Below are 24,696 nucleotides of genomic sequence, written 5' to 3' on the forward strand. Positions count from 1 at the left end.
ATGTACACTGGGTAAGTGACATTTTCATTCAGACACTTAGACCTTACACAGGAATGTATGGAAGTCATAAAACAAGCTAGGAAACCTACCACTAGACATTGCTATGCAAATAAGTGGAAAAGATTTGTTTATTACTGCCATAATAATCAAATTCAACCCTTATACGCATCTGCCAAAGACATCGTAAGATACTTACTACATTTGCAAAAGTCAAAGCTAGCTTTTTCTTCCATTAAGATACATCTTACCGCAATTTCAGCTTACCTGCAAATTACGCACTCAACTTCACTATTTAGGATACCAGTCATAAAAGCGTTTATGGAAGGCCTAAAGAGAATTATACCACCAAGAACACCACCAGTTCCTTCATGGAACCTCAACATTGTCTTAACACGACTCATGGGTCCACCTTTTGAGCCCATGCACTCTTGTGAAATGCAATACTTAACATGGAAAGTTGCATTTCTAATTGCCATCACATCTCTAAGAAGAGTAAGTGAGATTCAAGCATTTACCATACAAGAACCATTTATTCAAATACACAAACATAAAGTAGTTCTACGGACAAATCCTAAATTTTTGCCAAAAGTCATATCACCGTTCTACTTGAATCAAACAGTAGAATTACCAGTGTTCTTCCCACAGCCAGATTCTGTAGCTGAAAGCACTACATACATTAGACATCAAACAAGCGTTAATGTACTACATTGACAGAACAAAACAAACAATTATTTGTTGCTTTCCAAAAACCTCATGCAGGAAATCCAGTTTCCAAACAAGGCATTGCTAGATGGATAGTTAAATGCATTCAAACTTGCTATCTCAAAGCAAAAAGAGAACTGCCTATTACACCAAAGGCACACTCGACTAGAAAGAAAGGTGCTACCATGGCCTTTCTAGGAAATATTCCAATGACTGAAATATGTAAGGCAGCCACATGGTCTACGCCTCATACGTTTACCAAACACTACTGCGTGGATGTGTTAACAGCACAACAAGCCACAGTAGGCCAAGCAGTATTACGAACTTTGTTTCAAACAGCTTCAACTCCTACAGGCTGAACCACCGCTTTTGGGGAGATAACTGCTTACTAGTCTATGCAAAGCATGTGTATCTCTGCAGCTACACATGCCATCGAACGGAAAATGTCACTTACCCAGTGTACATCTGTTCGTGGCATGAGTCGCTGCAGATTCACATGCGCCCACCCGCCTCCCCGGGAGCCTGTCGCTGTTTAGAAGTTGATCTTGAACATTTGCAAATTTGTAAATATAACACTTTAAACTACATTATGTACATACATATTCACTCCATTGCATGGGCACTATTACTATAATACACAACTCATACCTCACCCTCTGCGGGGAAAACCATCTAAGATGGAGTCGACGCCCATGCGCAATGGAGCCGAAAGGGGAGGAGTCCCTCGATCTCGTGACTCGAAAAGACTTCTTCGAAGAAAAACAACTTGTAATACTCCGAGCCCAACACTAGATGGTGGGATGTGCAAAGCATGTGAATCTGCAGCGACTCATGCCACGAACAGATGTACACTGGGTAAGTGACATTTTCCATACCAAGGCACACCACAATAGTTCTTATAGTCCATTCCATGTTATGCTGTGTTAATGAAATTTAAAAATACATGAATGTATATTGTGGAAGTTTTGTTCATCCAATGTATTACGAATCCTATGAAACAACAGCCGACACATGTTTTGTCAACATGACTTTCTCAAGGCTGTAAGTTATACATACAAGAAAAGGAATCAAATCAAAGATTAGGACAAAAAACGGAATCTAATTCTCATGATGATCCAAATCAAGACCCATGTACAGATACTCATCGTGCCACAATTTGATTGTAAGTGAAGAGCGGAAAAGAGGGTCCTACGTGTCTCCATGCCATAACATGCATGTAAAGATATCATACAAGGGTGACCCAAACTAGATGTGTCCGGTATAAAAACAAAGATGTGTTGTGTTGTAAGAATATTAGAGACCGTTGACCAATAAATTCATGAAGAAAGAAATATAGGAACAGTAAGTGCAAAATGTCCAGAGTGATTGCGCCCCGAAGCTGTCGCTCACTAAATAGCCACCAAGAGGTGATGTGAAACATGCAAAATATATCCCCCCATTTGAGTGAGGCCCTCTTATAGGAGGTGAAACAAGGTGAAAAGGAATAATAAATAAGATAGATGACATACCCTAAGTCTGAGTTTAATCTAATGTTCCAGGAAAACTGCAAAGTTCCCAGCATCGAGAATGAGCTAAAAAATTAAATATGTGGTTGCCAAAACATTAAATTTCATGTAATGCAGTTGTTGGACCCGGCCATTATAAGTCTGGATCGCAAAAATGACCACAATCAAAAAAGAAAGAAAATGTAGAAATATGAGTATAGTATCATCCCTCACTCATATGAAGGCCGACAGACAAAATACAGTAAACTGCATATGATGTAAGTATACTGCAGTGTATGAGTCCAGAACGAAAAATAGTGAGGAAGACCAGAGCACCCGTTAACAATAATTGTAAGCAGAAAATCGTCAATAGGAAAAAATTGCCATATGGGTACAGGACCATGTTACACACACGGCACAGCCCTGCGTCTACAGGAAACTAATCCAATTTGGAGGAAAACTAATGAAACAAAATCACTATATGTCTGCACAGTAAATAGAAAAAATACAAAAATATATTATGGCCAAAGGAGACGGGATATTTACGGGACGGGAAGGTAACCAATATGTCGTGAATGTCAGATAACAAAATCTAGGGGGGGAGGAGTTTATAAGACATGAAGAAACCTTTGAACTAATACAAAGTATTTGTATGTCTAATGTCCAACAAATACTACCATTTTCTTTTGCTCCAGCTGGTCTTTCGGCGTGCTGCTATGGGAGATCTTCACACTGGGTGGCTCTCCTTACCCTGGGGTGCCAGTCGAAGAACTCTTCAAGTTGTTAAAAGAGGGACACAGAATGGACAAACCCGGAAACTGCACAAATGAACTGTGAGTATCAAGCAAGTGATAGACCGAGCAGATGTTGGGTCGTCTCAATAAAATGTGATTAGCTTGCTGAAGAAGTAACAAATCGTAAAATATTTTTTAATTCCTCCGAGAATGTGCATATTTGAAGTTGTACTGACAGCCGTGTAAGATTAGCAGCAAGATCAATTTTACTGCTGCTGAAGCTTAGGACTGGAAGGGTCTTGTTGGCTTTGACAGTGGCCTCACTTAGCTGGTAGATCTCCACTTATTAGATGTCCCTTTCCAGAACCTTCCTTTGTTTTTCTCTGTGGTGCACACAGAGTAATGGCTATTGCAGCTTTTCCTCAGTAGACTGTTTATCTCCGTCTCAAAACTATTTTTTAGAATGCCACTAATATTTCGGCACAGTAAATTAAAGCATTTAAGGGAAACCATTGTTTTGAGTAATTACTGTATGAAGAATCTATGTGACAGAAAATAACTAGCAGGCCTCTAGAGTCCTGAGGCCAAGTTCAAACGACTAATTAAAATAATTCATGTTTTTTCCACCTCAGTCACTCCTCCCTAGTAGTTTTCCTTTACTATTTTACTTCTTTTTTTGGTTTTTGTAGTGATTACTTCTTGATCACATTCCCACACCACGTCTTCCTTCCGCCTTGTCCACCAGTTTATATCTAGTCCAGAACTGATTCCAATATCATCTGAAGTGGGTGAAATACTAAGAGATCTAAACAATGTCTTTGCATTCTTTTTCTCTGCTAAACCCCCCCTCCGCCTCTCGGCATTAAGGTTTTGAAGCATAAATGCTTTTCTGAATGCACATGCTGTGCACTATTCTGCCGTTTAGTGGTTGGGTCCAGAATTGTATTTTTCCTTTTCTCTTTGCTTTCCTTTTTTGTTTTTTTTTGTTTGTTGTTGTGGGCATCCTCGACCTTCATTTAATGGGTTGCCTATCCCCTTGTGTGACGCCAGACGGCACCCCAGATGTTCCTGTGCATAGTTGCCATCTTCAGATGTTTTTGCGCCGTTGGGTCTGGAAACAGAGGAGCTCTGGAAAGTTTATTTTTATTTTTATTTTTATTCCCAAAAACGTCTACATTTTTTGGTAAAATTGAAGAATTTGCCAAAGACCGTGGCTGAAAAGGACGAGAAAAAAAGGGGACTCTTTCTTTTTCTTCCTCGTGGCAACGGAGCCAGCCAGTACCAGCCATGCGGTCCGAGAATAAAGGCAGGTAGGGGTCATGGAAAACTCCCCCTTTAAATTCTCCCCCAACTGCTGCCACAAGTTTACCCAGAGAGACCCCTACAAGGTCTACAATTTCTGTCTCACTAAGGATCATCAGGATGAGGTCTGCAAGTCCTGTGCAGCTTTCTTACCAAATACCCTAATGGTAGGTCGATGACAGAGGCTGGAACACTGCACCACCATGACCGGCAGCCATAAGGAACCAGTTTTGCTTAAGGACCAAGGCCTGTCAAGTGAAGATAAAGACAAGGTCGAGGAGGCAGAAAGGGCCCAGGGAGAAGACTCCGATGTTACAAGCTATGAGGCAGACCCCCCAAAAAGATAAGCAGCAAAGACACTGTCAAAGGACGGCAAAAGGAAGAAGGCACAGTTAATGAAACTGCTGAAAGGCTCTGACCTGAAGCCCTCAGACAGTAAACACCAGAAGGCAGCCTCAGTTTTGAAGCTCTCAATGACCAAAGGTCAGCCGAAACTCAGAGCTGCATGGATACTGACCGAGGGAATCTCGAGAAAGGCAGGATAACATTGAAATCATTGACGATACCATCCCGGCAAGCAGTACAGAGAGAGAGAGAAAACTACATTTTCAAAAGCAACAGACCCATCCATGCCGGAAAAGATATCATTGCTGAACAAAAAAGCTTGAGGTTGAGCGTAAAAAAGACTTAAGGACGTCATGGCTGCTCTCCTACAACGTAAAGAGTTTGACGAAAGTTTTTAGAATTCTTACCAAGTTTTCGCATCGACAGAAGCTGACGATGATCAGTCTGCCCTGGATGCCCCAGCAACACTGGAACCTCACGAAGAGGAGCAAGAAGAGTTCTCTGAACTCAAGGTGGGTGATGAGGCAACCAGGTTGGACAAGGAGTCAAGGGGGCAAGACCTCAACACCAACTCCCTAGGAGTAGGCAACTATTCTTCGAGGCAGTCACCACCGGATAGCCTAGCTCTCTACAACACCCTCATAAAGAGGGCTGCCAAAACCTATGGAGTCCAGTCAAAGGAGGACAACTGAGATGTTTGCTTTCTCCTAGAAACATTGATGACCTCTAACAAGAGGAACTTGTATTTTCCCCATGCTACCAAGCATACTGGACCAAGGGAAGAAGGCATTCAGGGAACCAGCTGCTGCAAAAGGAAAAGCCATCTACTCAGGCCCCTAAATACATCCACAGAAACTGCCCTGCAGGCTTAGTAATTGTGAAGGAAAATAAACCATACCCACACATCTACAGGCCCACCGCTTGAAAAAGAGAGCAAGAGACTAAACCATGTCAGCTGGTAAATAGAGCAGGGGCTGCAACCCAGTGGCAGATTGCCAACTCCAGCACCCTACCGAACAGATATGGACACCAGCAGTGGGGTGAGATGGAGTATATCATGCAAAATCTGCCAGAGGTATATAAGAAAAGGGCCAAGGCTGTGATGCAGGAAGGAACAAACATCGCAAACACCTGCTTAAAGTCAGCATTAAACGCTGCAGACACTGCCAGTAGGTTCAGGGTGTCCGACTTTAAACCTGAGGTACAAGCCAGTGGTACGGCCCTCTGTCATCAACATGCCCTTCCCAGGAGATGACGCCCTCTTCAGCCAGACAGTCGATGAGTCCTTGTAACAACTTAAAAAGGACAATGAAACATCCAGGGCAATGGGGACTCTACAATACAGAGGCACATTCAGAAGGGGAGGAAAGATAGCCTGAAGACCCATGGGCAGAGTGCCTTTCTAATCGGGGCAGTAACCACAAGTAAGCTGTCACCAAGTCACACAGCAGACCACGTATCAGCAGTGGCAACATTCTGCTGGACAGTCCTTTCATGCACGAGGAAAGGGAAGAGAACACGCTCCCCAAGGAGGAGGAGCAAAAATCAAGTGACTCTCCCTTCAAACCCCTACTTAACACCAATGGGTGGCAGAAAAATAAATTACCCATAGGAGCGGGGGGAAAAACACCTCAGACAAATGGATTTTAATCATAAGTCACGGATACTATTTAGAAGTTATCAAAGAACCACCTCAAATTCTCCCAAGAACCAAAGAAAGTTAGAGAAGCAATCATATAACTAAGGAAAGTGGTGAAATAACTCTTTCAAAAAGGAAGCCAATTAAATGGTACCAACAATGCTCTGACAGTTAGGGCAGTCATGAAGCTAATAGGCATTATTGTGTCATGCATACCACTCATAACGCATGCAAGACTGCAGATGCGTCCTTGCCAGTAATGGATTTGAAACAAATGGTCCCAAGTCAACGGGTGTTGGGAGGATCTAGTGGTTCTAACAGCAAAGATGCAATGGAAGCATAATGGTAGAAATCTAAAAGCATGAGAGTAAGGAGACCATTCAAGACACCAACTCCAATGGTGACAATCACAACGGATGCATCCCACAAGGTTTGGGGAGCACATGCAGGCAACCTGAAGGTTCAGGGACAATGGAACAGCACAAATCATCTGCAACACATAAACTATCTGGAAATAAAAATTGTTTTCCTAGACCTCAAGGCATTCCAAACGCACATCACAGGTCAAACTGTACTAATACAAACAGACAACACAACAACAGTGTTCTACCTCCACAAACTGGGCAAAACAAAGTCATTCACGCTGAACAATGTAGCCCAGAGATATGGCAGTAGGCAATACCACAGAAGATCGCAATACAATCAGTCCTTCTACCAGCAAAAGAAAACACAGAGACCAACAAACTAAGCAGACAAGAAAGCAGCTCCCACGAATGGGAACTAAAGCAGACATGGGAGAAAATATTCAAGGGATGAGGAAAACCAGAAATAGACCTGTTCGCAACAGCAAAGAATGCAAAATGCCAATGCTTTGCTTCCAAGTTTCAACACCACCAATCAGAGGGGAATGCACTGTCAATAAACTGGTCAGGGAGATTTGCTCATGCCTTTTCTCCAAAACCCCTGGACCTGAAGGTTCTGGAAAAGGGCAGGCAACCAGGGACACGTCTCATCCTCATTGCACCACAATAAGCCAGACAAACCTGGTACTTTGTCTTACTATAGATGTCCAGGGGACAGAGGATAACAGTGGGTGCTTAAATTGAGCCGGTGGGTTCTGGTGGAGGGCACCAGCTCTTATTTTTGAGGGCCAGCACTTATTTTTCTGCCTCAGGCACTTGCTGCAAGCAAAAGACACAAATAGAAAAGACAGAGGAAAAGAAAAACAAAAAAGTGTCACAAAAGGCAAATGCAAAAGGCTGGAAGAGTGAGCTGAAGGGACAGGGAGTGGCTGCATATGGAATAATGAGGCCGCAGAAGGCTTTAGGATTACAATGACTCAGTATTCCGTGCTTGCACACTTAATTGTAGCTGCCGCTTGTTTCAGAGGAGAGCTTTGGGCACCGGCACGTTTTTATTTACAAATTAAGCACTGATAACAATCAAAGGACAACTGGATGTGCTAACAATATAGGAGGGAAGAGTGTACCACCCGGAGCCAGCAACACTCAGTTTAGGTGCCTGGCTCCTGAATACTTAGTTTGGACACCTCAAACTGCTACCTAGAACAATGGAAATCCTTAAGGAAGCAAGAAGGGCTACTACGTGAAACTGCTATGCAACAAAACGGGGAAGATACATTCACTGGTGCTCTAACAACAGATATTTGGAGACAATGACAAAAGAGGAAACTGTGCTAACATACCTCTTTCATCTGTTAGACACCGGGCTAATGTATTCATCCCTAAAGGTACACTTGGCAGCTAAATTAACCTACATCAGGGACATTTCAGGTAACAGCTTGTTCACATCCACAGTGGTGAAGAAAGTCTCAGAAGGGACAAAAACAATTGCTCTACCAAGATCAGTTCCAGCACCATTATGTAACCTAAATACTGTGCTAACGCAGTTCATAACATAGCCCTTCGAACCTATGCACAAAACAGATATAAAATCATTAATGCGTAAGACAGCATTGCTAATTGCAATCACATTGCTTCACAGAGTAAGCAACCTGCAAGCATTAGCAATATGGAAGCCATAATCTCCAAATACACATGGACAAAAGTGGTACTTGGAACCCACAGTTTATGCCAAAGATGATAACCCAGTTTCATGTTAACCAAAGTATTCAGCTACCACCCTTCTTCAAAGTATCAAAGACACAGACAGAGCGAGCCCTACATACCCTGGATATAAGGAGGGCTTTAAAGGTCTATCTTCAAGAAACAAAAAGGTTTTGTAGAGGAGATCAGTTTTTGTCTCATGTGCCAAAGAAAACAGGGCTTCCCCAGTAACCAAGGGAATAATTTCAACATGGACTGTGGAAACAATACAAATGTGCTATTCTAGGGCAGGAGTAACACTGCCCACACACCCAAGAGCCTATTCAGCTTGGAATTTCTAGCAAACATACCAATGGAGGCAATCTGTGCAGCAGTAACATTGGCATCACCACACACTCGCATCATCACACACTTTCGCTGAACATGATTATATAGATATCCAAATGAACAGGAAAGCAGAGGTGGGACAAAGAGTACTTCAACACCGGTTTGGTTTGCTTACAATGCCACATTTCATCCCAGCCATCCCATAGGAGGGGATATTGTTACATAATCTAATGCACAGCATGTGAATCCAGAAAAGGATTCTTGCTGCAAAACAAATAGCTTACTTGCCATTAGGAGTAGTTTTGCAGCTTGAAGAGTTTTCTGGATTCACATTCAACCCACACACCTCTCAGGAAATGGGAGATGTTGCAATCAGGCGGGGAAGAAAAGAACAAGGAGGTATACCAAAGAAGAAAAGAAAAAAGGACCCGAACACGGCGACTAACGCACAGGAACATCTGGGGTGCCGTCTGTCACTCCAGGGAATGGACATCCCACCAAATGGTGGTCAACGACACCCACATCAAAAGACAAAAGAAAGAGAAAATGAAAGACAATTCCAGACCCAACTACTAGATGGTGGAATAGTGCACAGCCTGTGAATCCAGAAAAGACTACAAGCTACAAAATACTCCTACTGGTAAGTAACCATTTTGTTCCTAACACCCTCTGTTTGCACTGCAAAATGGAGGTGTAGGCCATTGCTAATGCTCCGAGTGAATATCCTGTACTGTTATAAGCAGCGTGGAGAAGAGCAGCTAACCATTGTAATTGTATTGCTTTTTTCATTTCTGTTCTAAATCCATGCAGATTGGAAATGGGCCAATAAGTCTTAATGTGTTTCTGAGTTTGAGTAGCTCAGCTGAAATGTGTAATTTACAAGGTATCAGTATGCTAAGGGTACTTCATTTTTGTATCCCTTTTGACCTCCAGTAAACCCTACCTCTTTGCCCAAAAGCACTCTAAAGAGAATGAATGAAGTGGCCTTCATCATCCAATAAGTTAATGTTCGATGGCATCTGTCGCTGTAGATACACATGTTGTGCATAGCCCGCCATCTGGTGTTGGGTCGGAGTGTTACAAGTTGTTTTTCTTCGAAGAAGTCTTTCGAGTCACGGGACCGAGGGACTCCTCCTCTTTGTCTCCATTGCGCATGGGCGTCGACTCCATCTTCGATTGTTTTCTTTCCGCCATCGGGTTCGGACGTGTTCCTTTCGCTCCGGGTTTCGGAACGGAAAGTTAGCTCAAAATCGGAAAATTACATCGGTATTGTTGCGTTCGGGATCGGGTTAGATAGCATCGACATCGCATCGATACAATAACATCTCCGTTACCCTTCGGGGTAGTTTTCGATCCCCCGTCGGGGCCTGGTCGGCCCGACCGCGTGCGACATCGCCGCTGATGGAACGGACCCCGTTCCGTTTCTGTCCTAAATGCCACAACAAATACCCATATACAGACCAACATTCGGTCTGTAACCTGTGCCTGTCGCCCGAGCACAGGGAAGAAACTTGTGAGGCCTGTCGTGCATTCCGGTCCCGAAAAACGCTCCGTGACCGTCGAGCCAGAAGACTGCAAATGGCGTCCACGCCGACAGGACACCGAGATTTCGAGGAACAAGAAGAAGTAGAAGCCTTCTCGATCCATGAATCGGACTCTGACGAATTCGACGACCATGAAACAGTGAGTAAGACGTCGAAGATAGCACATAAGAAAACCGACAAGGCCCAGGGGACGCCACTGCCATCAGGCCATGGCTCAACCCATAAACTCGGTGACCGACCATCGGCACCGAAGAAGGCCGAAATATTGCTGAGATCGTCCGACTCGGGTCGAGACACAGGCACCCAGCCATCTCTTGACCGAGATAGTGCTGCCGGCAAAGATTGACGCCGAGATAGCGGAGCCGAAGCTGCTCGACGCAGAGACAGCGGCACCGAGGAGGATCGGCGCCGAGACGGGTCGACTCCGAAAAAGAGGAAAGTCGCCTCGGAGCCGAAAAAGAGCGTGGACATGGTTTCGGTGCCAAAACGACCCGCAACCGAGCCAACTACCGGTTCCTATTCAAAGGAACAATCACTGTCCTCTCAAATGCGAAAGCATAGATTCGAGGAGGAATTACAATCCACCGAGGTGGACCACACTCAAAAAATAATTTTTATACAGTGTGGAACAGGGAAAATAAGCACCCTTCCCCCTATTAGGAGGAAGAGGAGACTGGAATTCCAACAAGAACAAACACCACAAACCAAACTGGTGAAGAAGGTAACTCCGCCACCCTCTCCTCCACCTGTGGCTCCCATTTCACCGGCACAGACTCCGTCACATTCACCGGCTCACACCACCTTAAGCCAAGGTGACCAGGACCAAGATGCTTGGGACTTATACGACGCCCCAGTGTCGGACAACAGTCCTGAGGCGTATCCTACAAAGCCCTCACCACCAGAAGACAGCATATTCACAAGTGGTGGCTAGAGCAGCAGAGTTCCACAACGTGTCTCTACACTCGGAGCCTGTCGAAGATGACTTCCTCTTCAACACCCTCTCTTCCACACATAGCACCTACCAAAGCCTGCCTATGCTCCCAGGAATGCTAAGGCACGCAAAGGACATATTCAAAGAGCCTGTCAAAAGTAGTGCAATAACACCGAGGGTGGAAAAAAAATATAAAGCACCTCCCACAGACCCAGCTTTCATCACCTCACAACTGCCACCAGATTCGGTTGTGGTAGGGGCGGCTCGCAAGAGAGCAAACTCCCACACATCGGGCGATGCACCACCCCCAGATAAGGAGAGCCGAAAGTTCGATGCAGCTGGTAAAAGGGTCGCAGTACAGGCTGCAAACCAGTGGCGCATCGCAAACTCTCAAGCGCTCCTAGCGCGATATGACAGAGCCCACTGGGATGAGATGCAACACCTCATTGAGCATCTACCCACAGAACTACAAAAGAGGGCGAAACAAGTGGTTGAGGAGGGCCAAAACATCTCCAATAACCAGATACGCTCCTCTATGGACGCAGCGGACACAGCAGCAAGAACAGTTAACACGGCAGTAACCATCCGAAGGCACGCGTGGCTACGAACATCTGGTTTTAAACCAGAGATACAGCAGGCGGTGCTCAATATGCCATTCAATGAGCAACAATTGTTCGGACCTGAAGTGGACACGGCAATTGAGAAGCTAAAAAAGGACACTGACACTGCAAAAGCCATGGGCGCGCTCTACTCCCCGCAGAGCAGAGGCACTTTCAACACCTTCTGCAAGACAACCTTTAGAGGGGGGTTTCGGGGTCAATCCACACAACCCAGTACCTCACAGTCAACACCGTCCACCTACCAGGGACAGTACCAAAGGGGAGGCTTTCGGGGCCAATACAGAGGGGGACAATTCCCTAGAAGCAGGGGAAAATTTCAAGGCCCCAAAACACCTACAAACAAACAGTGACTCACACGTCACTCATCCCCTCCACACAACACCAGTGGGGGGGAAGAATAAGTCAGTATTACCAAGAGTGGGAGAAAATAACAACAGACACTTGGGTCTTAGCAATTATCCAACATGGTTATTGCATAGAATTTCTACAAATCCCTCCAAACATACCACCAAAAACACAAAGTATATCAAAACAACATTCGGACCTCCTAGAAATAGAAGTTCAAGCATTACTGCAAAAGAACGCAATAGAACTGGTACCAGATACACAAACAAATACAGGGGTTTACTCACTGTACTTTCTAATACCAAAGAAGGACAACACCAAACACATACATCAAATCAGAACACTTTCACATGGTCACGCTACAGGAAGTGTTACCATTGCTAAAGCAACAAGATTACATGACAACCTTAGATCTCAAAGACGCGTATTTCCACATACCAATACATCTGTCGCACAGGAAATACCTAAGGTTCGTATTCAAAGGAATACATTACCAATTCAAAGTATTGCCGTTCGGTTTAACAACTGCACCAAGAGTCTTCACAAAGTGCCTAGCAGTAGTGGCTGCACACATCAGAAGGCAGCAAATACACGTATTCCCATATCTAGAAGACTGGCTAATCAAGATCGACTCACTGACAAGGTGCTCACACCACACAGATCAGGTCATACAAACCCTCTACAAACTCGGTTTCACCATCAACTATGCGAAATCACACAGTTCGATGGCATCTGTCGCTGTAGATACGCATGTTCTGCAATAGCTCGCCATCTGGTGTTGGGCCGGAGTGTTACAAGTTGTTTTTCTTCGAAGAAGTCTTTCGAGTCACGGGACCGAGTGACTCCTCCTTTTGTCTCCATTGCGCATGGGCGTCGACTCCATCTTCGATTGTTTTTTTTCCGCCATCGGGTTCGGACGTGTTCCTGTCGCTCCGAGTTTCGGAACGGAAAAAATAGTTAATTTCGGAAGATTTTCGTCGGTATTGTTGCGTTCGGGATCGGCGTACTTAGATTCAACACCGCATCGAAGATCGAAGAGCTCCGGTGCCCTTCGGGGTAGTTTTTCGATCCTCCGTCGGGGCCTGGTCGGCCCGACCGCGTGCTGAGGAACGCCGATGGAACGGACCCCGTTCCGTTTCTGCCCCAAATGCCACAATAAATACCCCTACACAGACCAACACTTGGTCTGCAACCTGTGCCTGTCACCTGAGCACAGCGAAGACACCTGCGAGGCCTGTCGTGCGTTCCGGTCCCGAAAAACACTCCGAGACCGTCGAGCCAGAAGACTTCAAATGGCGTCCGCACCGACAGCCCGACGGGAGTTCGAGGAACAGGAGGAGGAAGGTACCTTCTCGATCCAAGACTCAGACTCCGAAGGATTCGACGATACACAAACCGTGAGTAAGACGTCGAAAAACACACAGAGAAACATTTACAAGGCCCAGGGGACGCCACTGCCACCAGGCCATGGCTCGACCCATAAATTCGGTGACCGACCGTCGGCACCGAAAAAGGCCAAAACAGTGCCGAGATCGTCCGACTCCGGTCGAGACACCGGCACGCAGCCTTCTCGGGACCGAGAAAGTGCTGGAGACAAGCCTCGACACCGAGATACCGGTGTGGACACGGCTCGACGCCGAGACAGCGGCACCGAAACAGATCGACGCCGAGAGGTTTCGGCCCCGAAAAGGAAAAAAGTCACCTCGGAGCCGAAAAAACACGCAGACAAAGTTTCGACGCCGAAACACACTGCAAGCGACCCAGCTTCAGGCTCTTATACAGAAGAGCACTCGCTAACCTCCCAAATGCAAAAGCATAGGTTTGAGGAAGAGCTACAAGCAACTGATGTGGACCATACGCAAAAGCGTATCTTCATTCAGCAGGGGACAGGAAAAATAAGCACCCTTCCCCCCATTAGGAGAAAGAGAAGGTTGGAGTTCCAGACGGAACAAGCACCACAACCAAAAGTGGTTAAAAGAATTACACCACCACCCTCTCCTCCGCCCGTGATTAACGTTTCACCAGCACAAACTCCATCTCACTCCCCAGCTCACACCACCATGAGCCAGGGTGACCAAGATCAGGACGCATGGGACCTATACGACGCCCCAGTGTCAGATAACAGCCCGGAGGCCTACCCTACAAAGCCATCTCCACCAGAAGACAGCACCGCGTACTCTCAGGTGGTGGCTAGAGCAGCACAATTTCATAACGTAAGCCTCCACTCAGAACAGGTCGAGGATGATTTCTTGTTCAACACACTCTCCTCCACCCACAGCTCCTACCAAAGCCTGCCTATGCTCCCTGGTATGCTCCGGCACGCAAAAGACATATTTAAGGAGCCGGTCAAAAGTAGGGCAATCACACCACGGGTGGAAAAGAAGTATAAGCCGCCTCCTACGGACCCGGTTTTCATCACTACACAGCTGCCACCAGACTCTGTTGTTGTAGGAGCAGCTAGGAAAAGGGCCAACTCTCACACATCTGGAGATGCACCACCCCCAGATAAAGAAAGCCGCAAGTTCGATGCAGCTGGTAAAAGAGTCGCAGCACAAGCTGCAAACCAGTGGCGCATCGCGAACTCCCAGGCACTACTTGCGCGCTATGACAGAGCCCACTGGGACGAGATGCAACATCTCATTGAACATCTGCCCAAGGACTTCCAAAATAGGGCGAAACAAGTGGTTGAGGAGGGACAGACCATCTCCAACAACCAGATACGTTCCTCCATGGACGCTGCAGATACAGCTGCACGGACAATTAATACATCTGTAACTATCAGACGGCATGCATGGCTCCGAACGTCTGGATTTAAACCAGAGATTCAACAAGCAGTCCTCAATATGCCTTTTAATGAAAAAGAACTGTTCGGTCCAGAAGTGGACACAGCGATTGAGAAACTCAAAAAAGATACGGACACTGCCAAAGCCATGGGCGCACTCTACTCCCCGCAGAGCAGAGGGAATTACAGCACATTCCGTAAAACGCCCTTTCGAGGGGGGTTTCGGGGTCAAAGCACACAAGCCAGCACCTCACAAGCAACACCGTCCACTTACCAGGGACAGTATAGAGGAGGTTTTCGGGGACAATATAGAGGAGGGCAATTCCCTAGAAATAGAGGGAGATTTCAAAGCCCCAAAACCCCTACTACTAAACAATGACTCACATGTCACTCACCCCCTCCACACAACACCAGTGGGGGGAAGAATAGGTCATTATTACAAAGCATGGGAGGAAATCACTACAGACACTTGGGTTCTAGCAATTATCCAACATGGTTATTGCATAGAATTTCTACAATTCCCTCCAAACATACCACCAAAAGCACAAAATTTAACAACACACCATTCCAATCTCCTGGAGATAGAAGTGCAGGCACTATTGCAAAAGAATGCAATCGAATTAGTGCCAAACACACAAATAAACACAGGAGTTTACTCACTGTACTTTCTGATACCAAAGAAGGACAAAACGCTGAGACCAATCCTAGACCTCAGAGTAGTGAACACTTTCATCAAATCAGACCACTTCCACATGGTCACACTACAAGAAGTATTGCCATTGCTAAAACTACACGACTACATGGCAACTTTAGACCTCAAGGATGCTTATTTCCATATACCAATACACCCATCTCACAGGAAATACCTAAGGTTCGTATTCAAAGGAATACATTACCAATTCAAGGTACTGCCTTTCGGATTAACAACCGCACCAAGAGTCTTTACCAAATGTCTAGCGGTAGTCGCTGCACACATAAGAAGGCAGCAAATACATGTGTTCCCATATTTGGACGACTGGCTAATCAAGGCCCATTCGTTCATACAGTGCTCAAATCACACAAAACAGATCATACAAACCCTCTTCAAACTCGGGTTCACCGTCAATTTCACAAAATCCAAAATTCTGCCACGCAAGGTACAACAATACCTGGGAGCCATAATAGACACATCAAAGGGAGTAGCCACTCCAAGTCCACAAAGAATTCAAAATTTCAACACCATCATACAACGCATGTATCCAACACAAAAGATACAGGCAAAGATGGTATTACAACTCCTAGGCATGATGTCATCATGCATAGCCATTGTCCCAAACGCAAGACTGCACATGAGGCCATTACAACAATGCCTAGCATCACAGTGGTCTCAAGCACAGGGTCACCTTCTAGATCTGGTGTTAATAGACCGCCAAACTTACCTCTCGCTTCTATGGTGGAACAACATAAATTTAAACAAGGGGCGGCCTTTCCAAGACCCAGTGCCACAATACGTAATAACAACAGATGCTTCCATGACAGGGTGGGGAGCACACCTCAATCAACACAGCATACAAGGACAATGGAACGTACATCAAACAAAACTGCATATCAATCACCTAGAACTGCTAGCAGTTTTTCAAGCACTAAAAGCTTTCCAACCAATAATAGTTCACAAATACATTCTCGTCAAAACAGACAACATGACAACAATGTATTATCTAAACAAGCAGGGAGGGACGCACTCCACGCAGTTAAGCCTGCTAGCACAAAAAATTTGGCATTGGGCAATTCACAACCAAATTCGCCTAATTGCACAGTTTATACCAGGGATACAAAATCAACTCGCAGACAATCTCTCTCGAGATCACCAACAGGTCCACGAATGGGAAATTCACCCCCAAATTCTGAACACTTATTTCAAACTCTGGGGAACACCTCAGATAGACTTGTTTGCGACAAGGGAGAACGCAAAATGCCAAAACTTCGCATCCAGGTACCCACACAAACAATCCCAAGGCAATGCCCTATGGATGAACTGGTCAGGGATATTTGCTTACGCTTTTCCTCCTCTCCCTCTCCTTCCTTACCTGGTAAACAAACTCAGTCAAAGCAAACTCAAACTCATATTGATAGCACCAACTTGGGCAAGGCAACCCTGGTACACAACGCTGCTAGACCTATCAGTGGTACCCTGCATCAAATTGCCCAACAGGCCAGATCTGTTGACACAGCACAACCAAAAGATCAGACACCCAGATCCAGCATCGCTGAATCTAGCAATCTGGCTCCTGAAATCCTAGAATTCGGGCACTTACAACTTACCCAAGAATGTATGGAAGTCATAAAACAAGCAAGAAGGCCATCCACCAGGCACTGCTATGCAAGTAAATGGAAGAGGTTTGTTTGCTACTGCCATATTAATCAAATACAACCATTACACACAACTCCAGAACATGTAGTGGGTTACTTGCTTCACTTACAAAAATCTAACCTGGCTTTCTCTTCCATTAAAATACACCTTGCAGCAATATCTGCATACCTGCAAACTACCTATTCAACTTCCCTATATAAAATACCAGTCATTAAAGCATTCATGGAGGGCCTTAGGAGAATTATACCACCAAGAACACCACCTGTTCCTTCATGGAACCTAAATGTTGTCCTAACTAGACTTATGGGTCCACCTTTTGAACCCATGCACTCCTGCGACATACAGTTCCTAACCTGGAAGGTGGCATTTCTCATCGCCATTACTTCCCTGAGAAGAGTAAGCGAGATTCAGGCGTTTACTATACAGGAACCTTTTATACAACTACACAAAAATAAAGTCGTCCTAAGGACCAATCCTAAATTTTTGCCAAAGGTTATTTCACCGTTCCATCTAAATCAAACAGTGGAACTTCCAGTGTTCTTTCCACAGCCAGATACCGTAGCTGAAAGGGCACTACATACATTAGATGTCAAAAGAGCATTAATGTATTACATTGACAGAACAAAAAACATCAGAAAGACTAAACAACTCTTTATTGCATTTCAAAAACCTCACGCAGGAAACCCAATTTCAAAACAAGGTATAGCCAGATGGATAGTTAAATGCATCCAAATCTGCTACCTTAAAGCTAAACGACAGCTGCCCATTACACCAAGGGCACACTCAACCAGAAAGAAAGGTGCTACCATGGCCTTTCTAGGAAACATCCCAATGCAAGAAATATGTAAGGCAGCCACATGGTCTACGCCTCACACATTCACCAAGCACTACTGTGTAGACGTGTTATCCGCACAACAAGCCACAGTAGGTCAAGCTGTATTAAGGACATTATTTCAGACTACTTCCACTCCTACAGGCTGATCCACCGCTTTTGGGGAAATAACTGCTTACTAGTCTATTGCAGAACATGCGTATCTACAGCGACAGATGCCATCGAACTGAAAATGTCACTTACCCAGTGTACATCTGTTCGTGGCATCAGTCGCAGTAGATTCGCATGTGCCCACCCGCCTCCCCGGGAGCCTGTAGCAGTTTGGAAGTTACCTTCAATTATTTATATATGTATCATCTCAACCTTAAATAGGTGCATACTTAGTCACTCCATTGCATGGGCACTATTACTACAATTCAACTCCTACCTCACCCTCTGCGGGGAAAAACAATCGAAGATGGAGTCGACGCCCATGCGCAATGGAGACAAAAGGAGGAGTCACTCGGTCCCGTGACTCGAAAGACTTCTTCGAAGAAAAACAACTTGTAACACTCCGGCCCAACACCAGATGGCGAGCTATTGCAGAACATGCGAATCTACTGCGACTGATGCCACGAACAGATGTACACTGGGTAAGTGACATTTTCATTCTGCCATGCAAGGTACAACAATACCTAGGAGCGACAATAGATACAACAAGGGGAATAGCCACTCCAAGTCCACAAAGGGTTCAAAATTTCCAAAAGATTATACAACGCATGTATCCAACACAAAGAATACAGGCGAAGATGATATTGCAACTCCTAGGCATGATGTCCTCATGCATAGCCATTGTCCCAAACGCAAGGTTGCACATGCGGCCCTTACAACAGTGCCTAGCATCACAATGGTCACAAGCACAGGGTCAGCTTCTAGATCTGGTGTTGATAGACCGCCTAACATACCTCTCGCTTCTATGGTGGAACAATATAAATTTAAACAAAGGGCGGCCTTTCCAAGACCCAGTGCCACAATACGTGATAACAACAGATGCTTCCATGACAGGGTGGGGAGCACACCTCAATCAACACAGCATACAAGGACAATGGGACGTACATCAAAGAAAGCTGCATATAAATCACCTCGAACTACTAGCAGTTTTCCAAGCATTAAAAGCATTTCGACCAATCATAACTCACAAATACATTCTTGTCAAAACGGACAACATGACAACAATGTATTATCTAAACAAACAGGGGTTGACACACTCGACACAGCTGTGCCTTCTGGCACAAAAAATATGGCAATGGGCAATTCACAACCACATTCGACTAATAGCACAGTTTATTCCAGGGATCCAGAATCAACTTGCAGACAATCTCTCTCGAGATCACCAACAGGTCCACGAGTGGGAAATTCACCCCCAAATTCTAAACACTTACTTCAAACGTTGGGGAACACCTCAAATAGACTTATTTGCAACAAAGGAGAACGCAAAATGCCAAAACTTAGCATCCAGATACCCAGACAGGCAGTCTCAAGGCAATGCCCTATGGATGAACTGGTCAGGGATATTTGCGTACGCTTTTCCCCCTCTCCCTCTCCTTCCATATCTAGTAAACAAATTGAGTCAAAACAAACTCAAACTCATACTGATAGCACCAACATGGGCAAGGCAACCATGGTACACAACACTGCTAGACCTATCAGTAGTACCCCACGTCAAGTTGCCCAACAGGCCAGATCTGTTAACACAACACAAACAACAGATCAGGCATCCAAGCCCAGCATCGCTGAATCTAGCAATCTGGCTCCTGAAATCCTAGAATTCGGACACTTAAACCTCACACAAGAATGTATGGAAGTCATAAAGCAAGCTAGAAGACCATCCACTAGACACTGCTATGCAAGCAAATGGAAAAGGTTTGTTTGCTACTGCCATCATAATCAAATTCAACCATTACACGCATCTCCAAATGATGTAGTGGGTTACTTACTACACTTACAAAAATCGAACCTGGCCTTCTCTTCCATTAAAATACACCTAGCAGCAATATCTGCATACCTGCAGATTACCCATTCAACTTCACTATTTAGGATACCTGTCATTAAAGCGTTTATGGAAGGCCTCAGAAGAATTATACCACCAAGGACACCACCCGTTCCTTCATGGAACCTCAACATCGTCTTAACAAGACTCATGGGTCCACCCTTTGAACCTATGCACTCTTGCGAAATACAATTCCTAACCTGGAAAGTTGCATTTCTCATCGCCATCAGATCTCTAAGAAGAGTAAGTGAAATTCAGGCGTTTACAATACAAGAACCTTTTATCCAACTACACAAAAATAAAGTAGTCCTAAGGACCAATCCTAAATTTTTGCCAAAGGTTATTTCACCGTTCCACCTAAATCAAACGGTAGAGCTACCAGTGTTCTTCCCACAGCCAGATTCCATAGCTGAAAGGGCACTACATACATTAGACGTCAAAAGAGCACTAATGTACTACATCGACAGAACTAAACACATCAGAAAAACTAAACAACTGTTTATTGCATTTCAAAAACCTCACGCAGGACACCCAATATCGAAACAGGGTATAGCCAGATGGATAGTTAAGTGCATCCAAATCTGCTACCTTAAAGCAAAAAGACAACTGCCCATTACACCAAGGGCACACTCAACCAGAAAGAAAGGCGCTACCATGGCCTTCCTAGGGAATATTCCAATGCACGAAATATGTAAGGCAGCCACATGGTCTACGCCTCACACATTTACCAAGCACTACTGTGTAGACGTGCTATCAGCACAACAAGCCACCGTAGGTCAAGCCGTACTAAGAACCTTATTTCAGACTACTTCCACTCCTACAGGCTGAGCCACCGCTTTTGGGGAGATAACTGCTTACTAGTCTATGCACAACATGTGTATCTACAGCGACAGATTCCATCGAACTGAAAATGTCACTTACCCAATGTACATCTGTTCGTCGCATCAGTCGCTGAAGATTCACATGTGCCCACCCACCTCCCCGGGAGCCTGTAGCCGTTTGGTAGTTAGCTTCAACTTTGTACATTTGTAAATATATTAAATCTTAAATAGGTACATACTTATTCACTCCATTGCATGGGCACTATTACTAACAAACAACTCCTACCTCACCCTCTGCGGGGAAAACAATCGAAGATGGAGTCGATGCCCATGCGCAATGGAGACAAAGAGGAGGAGTCCCTCGGTCCCATGACTCGAAAGACTTCTTCGAAGAAAAACAACTTGTAACACTCCGACCCAACACCAGATGGCGGGCTATGCACAACATGTGAATCTTCAGCGACTGATGCCACGAACAGATGTACACTGGGTAAGTGACATTTTCATTAGCTTGTATATGCCTAGGCTCATGGACGGAGAAAAGTATTAAGAGTGTATACACGTTTTTTAAACTCCAAGTAATCAATGCTGAATAAATGCAGAACCAGACATAGAACACAAGCAAAGGAATGGTAGTAAACACTGAAAAGGGGAAACCTTCAGACTAGAGTAAACGCCTCTGGGATTCAACTCTGGCTATGTAGGCCAGGTACATGCTAGCTTTTCAGGACCACCATTACCATTGTAACTGATTTACGCTCAGATTATTTGAACTGCTTTAAAATCTGGCATGGATGCAGCCCTTCGGCCTATATTGGACGGCCCTTCCTTAAGCCTTGAGTTGGGGAAATAAGAGTTCCTACAATGTGAGATGTCTGCATGTGGATCCCATTCTGAATCCTAATTTATCAGATATGCTTAGATTATGATTTCAGGATTCAGCCGTCTCCATTAATTTGTTGTGAGAATTTATTTTAGTCATCGCTAATACTACATGAATTGGGGTTTTGCAGTGATCCTGGCTGTCAATACATCTATGTTTGACACTTTGGTTTCTGTAGCAACACCAATGTCCTTTGCCAAGCTTTGCTTATTCTTTAATTCTCCCTTCTCTTTTCTGACCAGGTACATGATGATGAGAGACTGCTGGCATGCAGTTCCATCCCAAAGACCAACCTTCAAGCAGCTGGTTGAAGATTTGGACCGAATTGTAGCAATGACCTCCAATCAGGTATTTTTGTTACCTTTTTCTTACGCACCATCATATGATTAACTGATGTTCAGCCAGGGGCATTAGGCTATCACTCAGAAAATGATGCAGGTTTGTTATTTAAAAATGCAAAAGCCCTCACGCAGTTTAACTTTATGATAAACATATATTCACATATAGTTTTTTTTAATTACAGTTGGTGCAGTGACCATGGGGCAAAACAGTTCTAACTCGTACTATAAAAAAGAAAAATAATAGTGTGGGTCTGGAACATGGAATCAAAAATGTTAGTTTCTGCAGGTACACAGTAATACATAGAAGCCAAATAATAAAACCCAGGTCAAAAAATACAGATTAATATATTAATCTCCTCAAATCATTGAGTAGTAATCCATTTAAAAAATGCCTCACAAAATGTAAAAAGACTATTGCCACAATCTGGGAATTTCAGAAACAACCTGCAAATGTAATCTGCTGCACCAGTTATTGCATCTTGCACTGTTCCATTCATAAACAACAAGACTTCTGAGCAGAAGCAAATCATATCAGAATAGCTTTTTTTATAGAATCTGCCCAATCGGCACCTTAAAATTTCTACCACCAGCCTTCTGTCTGGCCACAGGATTGACCTGGCTTGTATATTATAATAATATAAATTAAAGATGTTGTGGAGCTGGATTAATGTAGCTAAATTGATTGGTAAAGCGGAGGCAGCGATCCAGAGCCCACACCCTACCAATCAGTCCCATGATAAAAGCATCTTAAAGCTTTTGTTGTCAGCAGACCAGTAGATGGTTGTACGACCGAGGGACATATATGCAGCAATTTAGCATAGTTGTATAGTCTAGGACACAAGTGGTTGATGCAAGTTGGTCCTCCATATAAAAATGTTGGTGTTTTTAGCCTCTTCATCTAAGTCTCCATTTAAGAGGAAATTTGAAAAGGAAGGGCTTCTGAATGGATAATTAAACCAATCTAAGCATATTTAACAGTATAGTATCTGTGGCTTTACCTCATATTTGACAATCTCCCTTTATCTCTGCAGGAATATTTGGACCTGTCCATGCCAGTGGATCAGTATTCTCCAGGTTTTCCAGACACACGCAGTTCTACGTGTTCCTCAGGAGAGGACTCTGTGTTCTCCCATGATCCTCTTCCAGATGAACCTTGTCTTCCCAAATATCAACATGCTAATGGTGGCCTTAAAAAACGCTGACAATCGTGACTTCCAGGCAACAGAAACTGTGACCTCGTTTCTACCATCTGGCCTCTTGGTTTTTATTTTTGAGAGGGGGAGGGCAATGTTGTCCAGCCATCAAGCTACCAGGAAATGTCTTATTGTTTTGTATTATGGACCATAACATGCGCCAGTGTAGCATCTCACCAGACCAATGCCACCAGCCCACTGCAGCATGCTGGTTTAACAAGCCTTAATCTTGTATCACGTTGAGTTGTGTTTTTATAACTTGAACATTTTCCTTAATATTTGGTCAGTGTACTCGTCAAGTAGGCAGGACCATAAAGTTTCTGGGAACAGTCTGCTATCTGGGACCTTGTTAGGAAAAAGTGAAGCAGTCTGACCTCTGTGGCTTCTTGAGATACATTTAAGACCAGAAGGCCCTCCGAATATTTTCAAAAACATAAAGAACACTTGATCTTCGCAACACAGAGTGCGAGAAATAAACACCTAGGAGAATAAAGGGATGGAAAATAGTCTACCCACTTGCAGCTCCATATGGCTGAGAGCAGTGTCTACTCACGGAAACTGGATGAGGCTATCTGTGGAAATTCCAATGAGCCTGAACCCTCTTTTGTTTTGGATTTTGGAAACCTGAATCACCCTTAACTTCCATATTGATCATCCAGGCCTTGCCTCAAGGACACAGCAACGTATGATTGGTTCTTCTCTTTAAGGATGATTGAAGCTTCTTTGCCAGTCGTTGTAGTTGCAAAGAGGCGATCTGTTCTCTCACAGAGTAATAAGCTAGTCCAGAGGAGATCTTCTCCAGTTCCAACAGTAGTTTGCTTTCCTTGACGTATGAAGAACTGTGAAGTCATAGCACATTCAGACCAATCTTTGGACTCTTTCTTGGGAGCGCCAGGAGCTGTCGTTCCTCGTGTTTTTTTTTTTTTTCTTTTTCTTTCAATATTCATACCAGGACACACAGTTTTGATAATTCCGGTACTAATGTTCTTTGCTGACCAAACAGACGGTACTTTTAAAACGGCCTATTGCGGCCTATAAACCTTCTGCTGAGCACTGACAATAGAGCAGGCAGCCAAATACAACCCCAGTGCTAAAATAAATCTTCTGTATATAGCTAGAACTGTATAAATATGAATTATATATTTACATGTTTTTGAAAGGGTGGTTACCTGAAAGATGCCAGTTCAGTAGTAAGTTACTATTAACTGGTAGAGATGTTGATTGCTGTAAACAAACAAAAAAGTTCATATATTTTGCTACTTTGCTGTTTATTTTTTTAAATTATGTTCTAAACTTCCGTATTCCAATGTAGGTCCCTGAATAAACACAGAAAATGCTGCTTCCGTTTTATATCAGCTGTGTTGAGAAATAATTGTTTGGTACACGGATTACGGCAAAGTTACTTCATGATCTACAACATTGCTAC

The 24,696-nt window shown here is 44.3% G+C and overlaps 1 protein-coding gene across 4 annotated transcripts in view; it reads left to right on the top strand.

Annotated features, from left to right (window-relative positions):
• FGFR1 (fibroblast growth factor receptor 1) overlaps nucleotides 1–24,620 on the top strand; it is a 185,599-nt gene extending 160,979 nt beyond the window's left edge. For all 4 annotated transcript variants that reach the window (XM_069214012.1, XM_069214013.1, XM_069214014.1 and 1 more), the window contains 3 exons: nucleotides 2,882–3,019; nucleotides 21,979–22,084; nucleotides 23,109–24,620. In XM_069214012.1, coding sequence (XP_069070113.1) covers nucleotides 2,882–3,019; nucleotides 21,979–22,084; nucleotides 23,109–23,279 — 415 coding nt within the window. In that variant the 3' untranslated portion in view covers nucleotides 23,280–24,620. The remainder of the gene's footprint in view (nucleotides 1–2,881; nucleotides 3,020–21,978; nucleotides 22,085–23,108) is intronic.
• Nucleotides 24,621–24,696: the final 76 nt, after the last annotated feature.

The sequence above is a fragment of the Pleurodeles waltl genome, chromosome 11, assembly GCF_031143425.1.
Source record: "Pleurodeles waltl isolate 20211129_DDA chromosome 11, aPleWal1.hap1.20221129, whole genome shotgun sequence".
NCBI lineage: Eukaryota > Metazoa > Chordata > Amphibia > Caudata > Salamandridae > Pleurodeles > Pleurodeles waltl.